Source organism: Pocillopora damicornis, chromosome 13 (assembly GCF_964200805.1).
Source record: "Pocillopora damicornis chromosome 13, jaPocDami1.2, whole genome shotgun sequence".
Classification (NCBI taxonomy): Eukaryota; Metazoa; Cnidaria; class Anthozoa; order Scleractinia; family Pocilloporidae; genus Pocillopora; species Pocillopora damicornis.
The window spans coordinates 3,094,058-3,107,998 of record NC_142682.1 but is presented as its reverse complement, the minus strand read 5'-3'; the positions used below and the strand labels follow the sequence as shown (position 1 = coordinate 3,107,998).

Here is a 13,941-nt window from a genome sequence, read left to right as displayed (position 1 = left end):
ATCCCCATGTTTAGTCTAAATCGAAACATATTCATTTAGAATTTTGTTTCTCGAGCAAATGGGTTGATCGCCCATCGTTTAACTATCCCAAATTAAGTGCAAAAACACGATATTGATCGGAAACATTACTGAGATTAGTTAGCCACCAATAGTACTGGGACCATTAGAAATCCCATCTAAGTCATACTGTTGGACCTTTGGGGGTTGGCTAAGTCGCCAAGCTGAACCAGAGGCATAGAAACCCGAACTTGTTAGATAATCGTCGTCATCTGTTTTAACTGCAATACGCCACTTGCTAGCGTTAAATTTTATAACTTCAACGATTTGTTTATTTGAGAAAGGTAGACTGAAGCGACAGTATTTTAATGGCTTACTTTTTAAACGACCCTGGTTTATTCCCCTAATCTTTCCGACGCATATCCACTTACGACCGAAAAGTAAATTTTGTCAAAATCTAATATCACACATATCACATGCAAAAGAAGTGTTGGACCTTTCAAACAAATAGAAGTCTCCTAAATTTATGTTAGGCTTACCATCGCAGAAATCTTATTTCTGCGGGTTTTCAAAGCATATTAATCAGACATCAGATAATAAAAATCCTGCCAGCAGTGGCGTGATTTCATTGTACATCTCATGCACGGTAAATTACAGGAGCCCATTAAAGATTGAAAGTAACAGACGATGTCTAAGATTGAAAGAGTTTCTATTGTAAATAGCTAATTACAGGGTAGAAATAAATAGAGAAAAAGGAAATAAAAACGGGAAGCACAAATGGAAACGTGACACTTAAGAATATGCAGATTGCTGAAAATGGCTTTTTTCCTCGAAATCACACGGCGATAAGAAAAAAAAAATGGTTTGGCTGGACTTTGTACCCTACCCAAGTAAAAAAATGGTTTTGTCCTCTCTTTAAAAATTGCACTCATCAGATAAATTAAAATTTATGTATGAAGGACCAAATATTTTGGACCCAAAAAAAAAAAACTGTTACCGGTCTAAGAAGAACGTTGTATCCAGCTGTATACACTCCGTGTGATATGTTAATTTTCACGAGGAACAAAAGCTGTTCCTAAAACCTTCAGGTCGCCGACAACAATTTCTATTTTCATTGTGAAAAGCCAAAACAAGGTTCATAAATAGTTTTATTTTTAAAAAAAAATTACAAATAGAACTAGAAATTCAGAAAATCGAATTTATATGAAACATGTTAAATGACCTTCACTGTTTCTCACATGTCAACATAACAAACTGCGGCATAAAACAGGAACTGAAAATATTCAAATTAACTTAAAAAAAAAACGCTATAGAACGCAAGAAATGCAAAATGTAAACAACATGATGGCAAAAATAACTTTGCAGAAGTCGTAGCTTACTGGATTTAAGTTTTCACATGGGAAAACCATCAAATAACATGATAATAACAATGCAAGATGGACTGGTTTTGTAAATGTCCACCTGAGAGATTGGGAGTATGTTTACATGCAAACGTGCGTGGAACATCATGGCCTAATTATTGGCGCGCAGCTTGGTTCGAGTTAGGGCCAGTTCTCTCGTTCAAGACTTTATTTGTTGATACTTAATATTTGCTTTACAGCTAAATAGAGAAAAAACACCACAATACCCGTGTAATTTGGTTTTTTACTATCGTCGTAGATTTCTTCGGAAAACCAACAGAACTGCATTTTAGCTTTCTTTCAACATGAAAGATCCGCATCAATATCAGTATCTGGGCAACTGCCCACCTACCCCTCCCCTAACCCAATAACAAGTTAGGGTTAATGTTGGGTTAGGGGAGGGGTAGGTGGGCAGTTGCTCAGATATTGATATTGATCCAAAGATCCTTATAATAACACAGTGAACTGAATGCAGAAACATTGATCATAGATGGAACTCGAAGCTTTAACAAGAACGAGCGCATGGTTAGCCACAGTCGATACAGTTTTGGACTCGGCCTCTTAAACACCCAGTAACTTTGTTTAGGTTTAGTTGAGCATGAGAACTATTGAACCACATTTCTTATATCAGTACAAGTGATGCAGAACGAAATGAATTAAAACACTCTAGCTTAGTTGTTGTTAAATTTTTATCATCAGCAACGTAAGTCTCTGGCAACCTAAACAAGAACTTTGGTGTGTGAATTCAAAGAGCTCAGTTTGAATTCAAAATTTATCTACACTTAAATTGAAACAAAAAGAAATAACGGAAAGCAGATGGCACTACTTGAAAACCAGGGAGCTTCTGACGTGGAGAAACGTTGAGCCTAGACAAAAGAAGAAAACACAACACCAGAGCTAGGTACCTTTATTGACGAATCTTTGACCCTCCCTTCCAAACAAATTTTACCCACAACTGCCTATATGAGTTTCTAACGAAAAAAAATCATTAAGTTGTCTGTAGGCCAACTGCACGTGTTGACAACGTGCGAGCACGTGTATAAGTAATAATTTAACACCGCCTTGTGATAAGGAAGCAGTAATTGATCAGATACAGGAAACGATATCGGAACTTATACGAGATCCAGAAAACATTAACGGTACGATGAATTTCGTTAGGGATGTAATAATTGACCACTATTCACCGAAGAGCATTTGAATAACTGCATAGCTGTATATACCACACAGAAACACCTAAAATAGCTTATTTCTGTCAATGTACCGAAATATGGATCGACCCTCGATTTGTTTCTCCTGCTGCGCGGTGAATTATATATGTACTTATTAATCACTTCCTAACCAACCAAACAGCGCGCGGGAAGAGCACTCATTTACCTGTGTGGTATACACTAATACGCCCTAATACCTCCTACCTGGTCCGCTTTCGTTTACTTAGTTGCGCTTAATAGACCGTCATTATTACAATCTGCGAGATATTTTCAGCACTAAGTGCCATATTATCGTGAATTAAACTGGTAGTTCTGATACGCGTGAGTTTACCTAACACGTGAAGGCGAACGCACGAACCTTGCTTTCACGGGATAGTGTTTACAACCATGCAAACCGAGTGGGGACTGGGGTGCTCACAAATGAGGAAGGTGTCAATGATTAGGGTTTAGGCGCGGTTTTAAGCCTTAGTATGCTCCTTTCGTCGAGTTTGACATGGAATGTCACGCTCTCCAGTTGGTCACAGGTCTTAAAACAAGAGATTTCTTCGACTAGGTTTCAAAATATAAAGATTTAGAGCTGATTTTTAAAGGCTGGTGATTTTATTTTTTCCTAACCGTCTACTTCGAATTTATTAACTACGAAAACCGAGGAAGAAAACAGGGAAGTGTTCCTTGTTGTAATTTAACAATGTTAACGAAGAAAGAGCGTTCAATGGCTTTGCTCGCTCCATACATTATGTAATGTAAGTTATTGCGTTTCTGTAAAAGCCAAAGATTCGTGAATCTTTGATGTCAGTAAAATATGCTACAATTACATAAAATAAGAGTGGAGACTGGGGCAAAATAGTATGGTGGGGACTGGGGCAAGTGGTGTGTCTTAAAAGGCGGTAAATTTTAGGGAAGAACATAAGCCGCAAGTGAACACGATATAAACTGGCTGAATAATTCAAAAGCCATCCGATGCGTTAGTTCTGCGTGGAGAGAAAAAAAAAACAATGGTTTAAGAAGCAATTTATGTTTTGAATAGGACTAAAATTACTCGCTTGTCAAGTTAAAAACATCCGTTCTTATAACACGGAAATGTTCATTTCTTCAAAACCGTAACGATCGATATATCTATTTTTAACTCAGATTGCTTTATTTCTGATGAGAGAAAACAAATGAAACGTCGGAGCTTTTAAACAGGCACATAGCAGATTGATCAAAACAACGAAAAATTACCTTTGACTTGATGGTTTCACGGTAGATACAATGAAAAAGATATTTGAAAAAGAGGTCACAGACTCCTCACAGAGTCTTGCTAGATAATTCTCTCAGGCGAACTTTGGAAAATTTGAAACCTAGAACGTTTTAAAAAATATTTCACAACGCTCCATTGTTTTGACAGGGTTTCCACAAATCTCGCTGAAGAAACTTCTAGATTGACGCTTATAATTTAACGACTCGTAGGCGAGTAAAGAATGAGGAACTTTGGGCCAATTTCACAAACAGCAAACAAGTTTGTATGAACTTAAATGACGACAGAGGCATCTAGCCTTTTCGTAATAAAACTGAGTGCTCTGAAGTGATTAAGCGATGCTCTTTAACAAGAAAACGACTGCAGAGGCGAAATGAGTTGAAATATTTATCATCAAATGGCGACGTAAAAATATCAACAAAGCTTTCAAATTTAAGTTGATGCAAAAGTAAAATTACAATTCAAAGTTCGTGGAAAAAATTTGGTTCAGGATTAAACTCGTTAATACATTTACTCGCGTCACAAGGATTGCAGAATCAGGCGCAGATGACGAAGTCTCATGATTAAAATCAGTCATTATGCACGTCGAAATTGGTCAATTCAGCGGAACGCACTTTGCTAAACGGCCCGCTTTAATTCAACACTGTCTTAATTTTTTGGGGCAAAATTTCACTTTCTTTATCCCCACACCATTCTGTCCACGAGCAATTTAAGATTTAAATATTTCACGCCCTAGATAAAAGGCTAAACAGGTATTTCGATTCTGCTTAACTAGAAATCACTTTCAAAACCAGCTTTACAAGCAATAAAGATATAGTTAATATCTTCGCAATTCCGCCAAACACACATTAAAGGTGTAACAAATACCTCACAAGCCTTATTGCAAATTACAGACTCTCTTTTCTTTTCCACTTTAATAAACCTAAGAAGAAAACACTCGGTTTCACCAGGAACCGCGCGGCCGTCTAGTTAGGGCGGCATTTGAATAACAGTCGACGTCAATAATAACGTTACGTTACATTAACTGAATCCGTGTGTTTAACCCGATCTGTACCATCGTCGTTCTCCTTTCATATTTTCTTTCTCTTTTGGTGTTATTGTTCCTTACCAAACTAATATCTTGACGTTTCATTCGCGTACAAAGTGATTTGAACGCCGAAACAAACGACTCAAAATGGGGCGACCGTAATACCTTTTACATTGTCCTATTTCTCAACAAGATGTCGAGCGTCTCTTTCGTCTTCACAACTCGCGGTATTTTTATTTGATTAGCCGCCGCAGGATTGTTGTGGAGCAGATATTGTCGCAGTTCGCAAAATGTTCCTTCTCTAACTGGGAAGAGTTTTAAGCAAGATATGCTTCCCTTGCGTCTGAACGACTCATAAACAGGACTGAATCTACATAACGCCTCGTCGATCTAAGATGTGGGAAACAAAAGAATAAAATTCCAATTAGACGAAAGGAAACAACCAGAAAACGTGGGAAATGTTGCAGAACAGACACGAAATATTCAAAAGAACGACGCGGCATGAAAAGCCACTGAAAAAAGGAAACAATTCTGTGATTGAAGGATACATCAGTAACGCATACTTTCGTGATTTGTCCGGTCATAATAGTTTGCTTAACTTTCAACTCAAAAAAATGTTAGGGTTTTGAGCGCTTGCGAATAATTTTCCTGTTGACCAGCGCGCGCTGAATGGATAGTTTTCGTTAAGGAAAATGGAAGAGTGACGATGTGTTCACCCTAATGGTGAAACATCAATATGAATATTCTCCCTAATGTTCTTCATACATTTCTTAGGGTACTGACAAGGAGAATTTGTTTAACAATCAAAAGCTTCTTAAATTGGCGATCATTTGCTTTATTCTAGTGACTCGTCACTGTGACTCAAGGGTGATATTGTAAGGAGAAATTAGATGCTTGTTACTCTCAGGGGGTCAAAGGGTCAATGATGATAACGATGATGATGGTCTATTGTTAAAGGCCTAGGTACTTTCTCAACGCGAAGAAGGATAGCGCAGAGCAAGAGGGTTCGTAGTTACTAAGGAGGAGGCTTGTACCAACCGCTTCACAAACATACCTTCTGTTCAAGACCTTTTATATCATCTTCCTTCAGTTCCGTGTCACTCAATTCTATAAACAAAGCATAAAATGGCGCCACACTTTTAAGTTCATCACTCATTACGTGATTCTGCGTGCTAAACATAACGCTTTCCGCGCATGTGTAATCTACCATCTGAAGCTTCTGTCCTTCCTCACCAAGTGCGGCCGTCAGTGCGTCGTAGAGAACGCGCTCGGACGTTTTTTCGGCTCGAACATTGAGTATTTGCCCTTGACGATACTGGAATTCTACTACAGGGCAACTGTTGTGAAAACGAGCAATCTTGACAACATCTCCGATTCTGTAACGGTACAATCCACTAGGGTTTGTCACTACCAACTCATAAAGTTTTCCAACTTCTGTGTTTTCACCAAACAGCGTCTGTAAAACAGAAATTTACGTCACCATATAAGAACAGTTTTGAATTAAACACATGGTAACTCAGTTTGAAAAACATTTACATTTCCACCGCGAGAGAAAAATTTCATTACAGAGATAATGGTCATTTAAATATCACGGGTTAATTTAGTGTTATCAACTGAGTTGATAACGTAAATCAGCCACCGTGAAGAGTTTCACAGCTGTAGTTTGGAGCGTTCGCCCTTCGCCAGAGCGAAACCCAGTGGATAATATTTAATTACCCTGTTATACTCTCCCACCGACGCAGCACCACAGTTTCTTTAGAAACATACCCCCTTTAGTTGAATATTACTCGATTGCTCTGAAACTTTTGGACGATTGGAAAAGCAACTTTGATCTGGGCTTGACCCATGACTTCTCGATCCAGCACGCTACCCATAAGGCCACTACCAAGTACCCATAAGACTTCCCTGAAACAACACCAAGTATCCTTACTACGCAATATTTCCTTAACTTGTCTCTTTTTGTATCCGCTCTGATCCTTAAAATAATCCATTTGAAGCCGCAAAAAAAAAATCTAGACGATCATATTTAGATCAAAGGCAAATTATTTTGTTCCAGTATAAAAACGGTTGAAGCCTTAAGTCAAAAGTCAAAAGTAAAAGTTCTTGCAATTTTCATCCAGGAGATTCGTAAAGTACATGATGAGTTAGTGTCGTAAAACTGAAAGCAATGTTTTGACAACGGCCAATCAAAACCAAGAAAATATATTACCAGGGGCCAACGAAGAAAAGTTAAAAATTTGCAAACTGCTTGGGGCGATAAAACGTGCATCTGATTGGTTGAAAGGGTGGCACGAGTTTTCTGGACCAATGACAGAGCGCAGCGAAGCAATCCAATGGGATCCCAGATTACTATGCTTTGAGCTTTTAAAAAAATAAGGCACTTTAAATCCTCCTTACCTTCGGCTGTTCTTGACTGCTTTCTTCCACTGGAATGAACTCAAAGAACATTGCGCGGGGCACCAGCATGTAAACTGGGGTCGTTTCTTGTGGCCACAGATTAACTCCGATCAAACCTTCAGTAGATCCGTAAAACGGCGAGTAAATTGGCACGTCTCCCAAATATTTCTCTTTAAGTTTGCTGGCATACAGCTCCGATGAACCTTGGAACGGAGGAGGTAGAGATGTTTGGCTGAGTATCGATGTAATTAGATTGAAACGTCGCTTGATTTTTTTCTGGCGATTTAGCTCCTGTATACATGTTATGCGGTCCACTGAAGGTATTGATTAGAGCTTGTCACACAATACTACGTGACGAAGCACGGGTAACCGCGGAAAAAGAAAGCTGTTAATCCAGATTACCTTCAACATCACATCGGAAAATGAATACCGGTTATCGTTGACCCTTTAAACCCTACTATCAGTATGCATATTCTCCATACTGTTCTCTATACATTCCTTAAACTGACGACAAGGAGAATTTGTTTAACAATCAAAAGCCTCTTTGGTTAGTGATCATTTCCCTTATTCTCATGACCTCAATGTGTGATTCAGGGGTTATATTGTAAGGAGAAATTATATGCTGGTCACTAAGGGTTAAAAGGTTAAAGGGGCGTATTTCACTATAACGGAGCTCGTTATCAGTTCAAGAGAGGAGTCAGGAAAAACGATGATCATTGTCTTAATTCTGTACCCTTGTCTACTTTCTGAAAAGATAAATTAGATCTTTGTTATGGATTAAAAGTATTGAATCAATGTACCTGTCGAGCAAGCCAGGACTAAGTTAATATGTGGCCATACCCTCCTCACAATTCCATCAAATCCATTGGTAAATTCTCTCTCCAGTTCCACAGCTCGTTCTTTGTCAGGTTTGAGGAGACTATCTAGTTTACTTGGAAGAATAAGAAATACAGAGAATAATTATGTAAGATTATAAAGCACCTAAAGGTATGGAATAAAATTAGGTCTAACAATAAAAAAAATTCAAAAATTGATGCATTAACAATTCAGACCACAGGTCACCTTCCCATCCCCTCCCTCCAACAAACAGCTCACCACTCCATCACCCCACAAACATGGGCACTTTGAGGGTAAAATGCCCTTCTCATAAACACAATACAGTGCCCAGGCTTACTCTTGAGCCTGCAGTTCTTCACCGCAGGGCCAGTGTGCTCACCCAGTCATAATTACCTTCTCACATCTTCCTTGATGTTCAAAATTGGATTCACCCTTCCAAGTTCAACATCCTCCACGAGTGACTTCCACTGAGCCTCAAGTGCAAGAAGCCCTGAATACACCAGCTGAGCAAAATTTGCCTCCAAAATGCCAAGATTTCGATCCTTTAAAGCAAACAGCAAGTGAATGTACAGGGCCTCTGGTTCAGTCATGATGTCAAAACCTGCTTTTGGCGTGGTGTAGAGATGGAGGATTCGTTGTGAGTTGCTAGGTGAAGAGGAATTTGGACCAATGGGCAGGCCTGAGGATGTGTAGCACCACTTAGGTGAATAAAAGAACTTCAAGCTTTTCTGCAGCTGGTAGGACTGTTTGGAAAAGTTTCAGAGAAGAAACATTGGTAGATAGCTAAGTATTAACTTTTGCTACAGTCATGTATGCATTACCAACAGTCAAGAATACACCATGAAGGGTTTGATTTGATTCTTGCCCTAAGATTTGATTTGTTTCGAATCCCAGGGATTTGATATTTTCTTAACTCAGGGATTTTATATTTTCTTTACTCAAGGATTCCATTTGTTTCTTGCCTCAGGGATTTGGTTTGTGTGTTATCCTAGGGGATTCAATTCCTATCCCAGGAATTTGAACAATTTCTTTTGCCAGGGATGTCTTACCCTAAGAGATTCTGGTTATTTCTCACTCCAGGGATTTGATCTGCTTTATTCCCCATGTATCTAAGTTGTTTCTTAAATCCCAAAGATTTGTTTTGTGTTTTTTATCCTAGGAATATGATTTGTTTCCTATCACAGGGATTTGAATTGTTTCTGACCCCATAGATTTCCTTTTTTTTTAAGGGTTTCCTATCCCATAGATTTCTTTTGTTCCATATACTCGGGATTTGATTTGTTTCACACCCCAGGCATCTGATTGGTTTCTTACCCCAGGATAGGCCTCAAACATGGTATTTATACCAATAAGTACACCATTGGTGAAAAAGATGCGAGGGATGTCATTCGTAGTTGGAAGTAGACTGCTTTTGCCTGAGGTTCCAGAGGTGACACCCAGCTGGTAAGGGTCCTTTGCAGTGAGAACATTCTTCTCACCCTCAGAGATCTTTTCTGTAAGCATAAGATACATAATTTCACTCTTATATGAAATGTCTAAATGTGAGGACAGGCAGTGTGTAAATTTGCATGTCATTTCCTCCTTACTGCGTGTCTTTTTCTCCTTCAGTCAGTCAGTTAGCTGATCAGTCAGCCAGTCAGTCAGTCAGTCAATCAGCCAGTCAGTCAGTTGGTCAGTCAGTTATTGTGTCACTGAGTCAAGCAGCAACTAAGTCAACCATTTAAGCAGTTAATCCATCAATCAGTAGGTCAGACAGTTATCTAATCAATCGTTCAGTCAATTAGTCATTCACTCCTTATCATATTAAAAAATAAAACTGTTTTTGCTTTGTCTAATTATATTAATTGCAGTTCTACACACACGCGCAGATCTTTTCAATTCTGTAGTTTTATGATAACACGCCTTACCTATATAAGATTCGTAGTGCTTGTATCTCGTCAGCGGGTGTTGACTGACATACTTGGCCTTGTCGTTAATGCCACCAAAATTGTACTTTAATCCATATTCCGTATCAGCGTTGCTCTTAAGAATCTTAAGCAACGTTTCTTCTTGTACTTGGATGAAACTGATGCTGTCTTTTTCCAACTTTCGTGTCATTCTCGTCCCGAAGAGGGAAAATATGCAGTACTCAAAATGTTGTCGTAGCATCGAACTAAACGTGTGCAGCTCAGAACATCTCTTTCGCCGAATTTGGAGAATGACTCCTAAGACTGACAGTCCAGTTATTCCTACAGCCATACTAACGTAAACCGTTAACTTTCTAGCCGGCATTTTAAGAAAAATTGGATAGATCGTATGTTCGATTACATAATCTGTTCATACAAACACTGGGGTGTGCTGACAAAAAGAGCCTGGGTCCCACTCACTTCATGATTGAATGAAGCAGGGGAGGGGAGGACCGGTACATTTGTCAACTAAGCGTAGTTGATTAACTAGTCCTAAATCGTCCCCTTTTTATATTTCAACGAAAAATTACATTAACTTATAACACCTTTCGTTAAATACAACGGGACAGAATTTGGTAGGGGAAGGTAGGGTAAGTCTTACTCATATACCAGTAGGTGTGTTTTTACATAGTTACAGAAAAAGAGGTTATAAACTGAGTTCTAAACAGTCTTATTCTATATTTGAAAATTTAATGACAGCCCATGTTGCACTTATGAAATTCGAAGCATACCAAAGTCCAGAAAAATGCAACCATCAAAATTTTAGACTTCTTTGGGGATCTTAATTAATCTTGTGTCTAGGAGAGCACATTGCATGACAGAACCTCACACCATTCATATTTCTGGGCCAGTGAACATAGCAATAAGACTGGATCCACTGCTTTCTATGATGCTCCAACTTATGTAAGTGAACCGTAAGGACTTCCCTCTCCCACAAGATAAATCTACAATCACTGTCTCAGGATATAGTGGTGAATATTTCAGAATTCATCTTCATATTGAAAGAAAAAATTAAATTTTAATGAAATCAACACATTTTTTACATAGCCTTTGTTACATGCAACTCATCATGTATCTTAGAAAAATTCAGGCAACAATCTGGCTGGAAGAACTACCATTTTTGTTACATCTGTTTGCAGTTTTTATTCAATTTCTTACTTAGGATAATATTTTTTCTATTCTACAGCTAACCAAGGAAAAAAATCTTACATCCTAGTTTACCATTAATTCATCTTCTACAAAGGTAATCAATGAAAATTTTAAACAAAATCTAACTAGGTGTTCTTTGAAATTTTTTGAACAGAAATTGGAATGCTATTGATTCACTGATAACAGTGATTTTAATCTGTGAATTCAAAACCACCAGTCATCATCGTCCTCATCCTCATCCACATCAATACCCTCAAACAACCTGTTGAAACAGCCACTACCTGGAGAGTTGAAATGCTGGTATGGATTACTGCGTGGTAGGTTTGCCATGCACAGCCAACAGAAGTATGTCCGACATTTTAGACATGTCATTTTGTTACAGCCATCAATCTTTTGAATGCTTGCTTTGCAACATGGGCATTGCTTTGCATTAGCATCTAGCCATTCTTCCGAGACCACTTCATCCAACAACCTCTGAAGCTTTCGTTTCCCATAACGTCTTTCTAACAATTCTTTGTCTTCTCTAGAAGCTGCAGAGTATTCTTCTGTTAGCTTCCTTGCATCACTTCCCTTAATTTCGCAAGGAGAAACTCCATGGTAAGTATGCTTACAAAATGCACAAAATGCTAAGGAACACAATGGACAAACACCCATGGATGATTCACTTTCTAGCATGACAGCAGTCTGACATGAGGGCCGAGGACAGTAAACTATATCTGCCATTCCATCAAGGCTGTACTGTAGCAAAAATCTGTCATACTTTGCAAACAATTCAGGACTAACAAGCTGCTTAACCTGAGAGGGCAAAGCTTGAGATTCACACTTTTCTGAAGGACAGTTCAGCGCTTTCACTGCCCCATCCTCGATCTGTACCTTAAAGTAGCCTGCAAGGCAATCCACACAGTACACATGCCCACAGTCATGGAATTCCATGCAAAGTGATCCCGGTTTTTCACTGAAGCAAACATTACATGTAAAATAGCTGCTGCAAAAAACTCTTTCCTTTTCTTGTTGGTTGTACTCTAAAATAGCACCAACCAATTTATTGTGTGAGGCAACATCTTGGAAAGCTCTTGGATCTCCTCTTCTTTTTTTGTTGCTCTGTGCATGGGCCCTCTTGTACTGCAAAGGGAATAGACTGCCAACATTTAACGTTGCCAGAGTTTCATCAAGGAGAAATTGTGTCCATCTGAAAAGGATTACTTCTCCTCCATCATCTTCAGCCCAAATGTCATCAAGACATTTACACAACTTGGACAGCTAAACACATAAATTACTGTAAGTAGTATTATTTACTAAAAATACTTCACCACACTTTTGATTAGCTCATGAAATAAGTAAGCCCCCCCCCCCCCCCCCCCAATGATTACCAAGTTTCCCTTACATCCCAGCTGAGGAACAGATTTCAGGAAATTTCCAAATGGCAGCGTTCTTTACTTTTTGGTATTGAATGCAACATGATTAGAACTAAGCAACTGCTTGGTACCAAGCTAAAATCATTCTTCACACCAAAGTTGTACATCAAAAACTCAAGTTTTTGTGTGCATCTTGAACAATTATCTATCACTGCAATAATCAGGGATGCATAAAAAACCTGGGCATTCAGAATTTTATTTAATTCCCCCCACCACCATCCACCATCCTGGTCAATTCAAGGATGTGTTCTGTTAGGAGTTTTCAGAGGCCAACAAAATTTAAGATTTTTGAGAAATAATGAAATCCCAATCATCTAGCACTTTTCCAGCATCTTAACAGCTGGGATAAGGATAAGAATGTTTCAAAAGCCTTCTCTTCTTGTTAGTGCCTCTATCATATAGGGAACTAATTAATAAAGAGTCACCAAGACTCGAGTGAGAATCGCAAATACTCCTTGTCTTTGGTCGGGTAAACTTTAAATGATTTCACTCATGTGATAGCCTCTAAGCCGCACTAATACATTCAAATAAGCTTATAGAAACGCTGAGACTTCTTACATTCTCTTGATCCAATACATTTCCACCTAAGACGAAACAAACCCAAAAAAGCCTTCATTATGTAATACCTGAAAGACAGTTAACCACTTGCATGATAACGTAAACAGTGGAGGGCTACTCGAAGGGTAATCTTCAGGAAATCTAAAATTCAACACAATCGGAGGAAGGTACTCTGCCTCTAATATCTCGTAGTTCCTGGTATTTTGCGCTGCGTCTGCAGTATTTTTGGAAGCTTCGATCTCCTTCCTCGTAAAATGTTTTGGTAGAGATCTAGATTGTATTTTCAGTTTGAAAGGTTTAGGCAACTCCAGGAATACATTAAACTGGCCTCCCTTCTCCTCTGATGACTGATTAAAGATTCTTTCGTCGTAAATTGAAGCTAAGGCAAGTAATTCATCCTCCTGCTGCTCGCCGTCGGACATTTTGTTCAAACCTAGATCCCAGTCCTCTTCATAACAAGTTTAAGGGGGGAATATAGGAAATTGACTACTAATACGGGGAGACCGGTTGAGCACTAAAGAGCCTCAGGGGAGAAGGAATCCGATAGTACAACCAAATCTCCCCCTCCCCACCCCTCACTACTCACTACCACCACCAAGCGATAACTAAGATCACTTAGCTTTCGTGTAGCCTTACCCTACCCGCATGGAGAAACATTTCACCTTGAGGGGGAGGGTAAGGCTACACGTAGGCCAATGACCAGTTCCTTAGCCGTACTGGTTATGTACTACCGTGAAAGGTATGGCTTTTGGGTTTTCGATTCAATGACC

At 38.9% G+C, this 13,941-nt stretch overlaps 2 protein-coding genes across 2 annotated transcripts; both read right to left on the bottom strand.

Moving 5' to 3' along the window:
- Positions 1-4,456: 4,456 nt before the first annotated feature.
- Positions 4,457-10,445, bottom strand: LOC113686480 (uncharacterized). The gene is made up of 7 exons (XM_027204101.2): positions 10,011-10,445; positions 9,418-9,596; positions 8,497-8,846; positions 8,067-8,197; positions 7,267-7,469; positions 5,924-6,325; positions 4,457-5,259 (listed from the first exon to the last, which is right to left on the bottom strand). Exons 1-7 carry the CDS (start codon positions 10,372-10,374, stop codon positions 5,038-5,040), a joined length of 1,851 nt encoding a protein of 616 aa, XP_027059902.2. The 5' UTR covers positions 10,375-10,445; the 3' UTR covers positions 4,457-5,037.
- Positions 10,446-11,047: 602 nt separating this feature from the next.
- On the bottom strand, positions 11,048-13,623 carry LOC113686486 (E3 ubiquitin-protein ligase RNF14). The gene is made up of 2 exons (XM_027204107.2): positions 13,240-13,623; positions 11,048-12,458 (listed from the first exon to the last, which is right to left on the bottom strand). Exons 1-2 carry the CDS (start codon positions 13,591-13,593, stop codon positions 11,403-11,405), a joined length of 1,410 nt encoding a protein of 469 aa, XP_027059908.2. The 5' UTR covers positions 13,594-13,623; the 3' UTR covers positions 11,048-11,402.
- Positions 13,624-13,941: the final 318 nt, after the last annotated feature.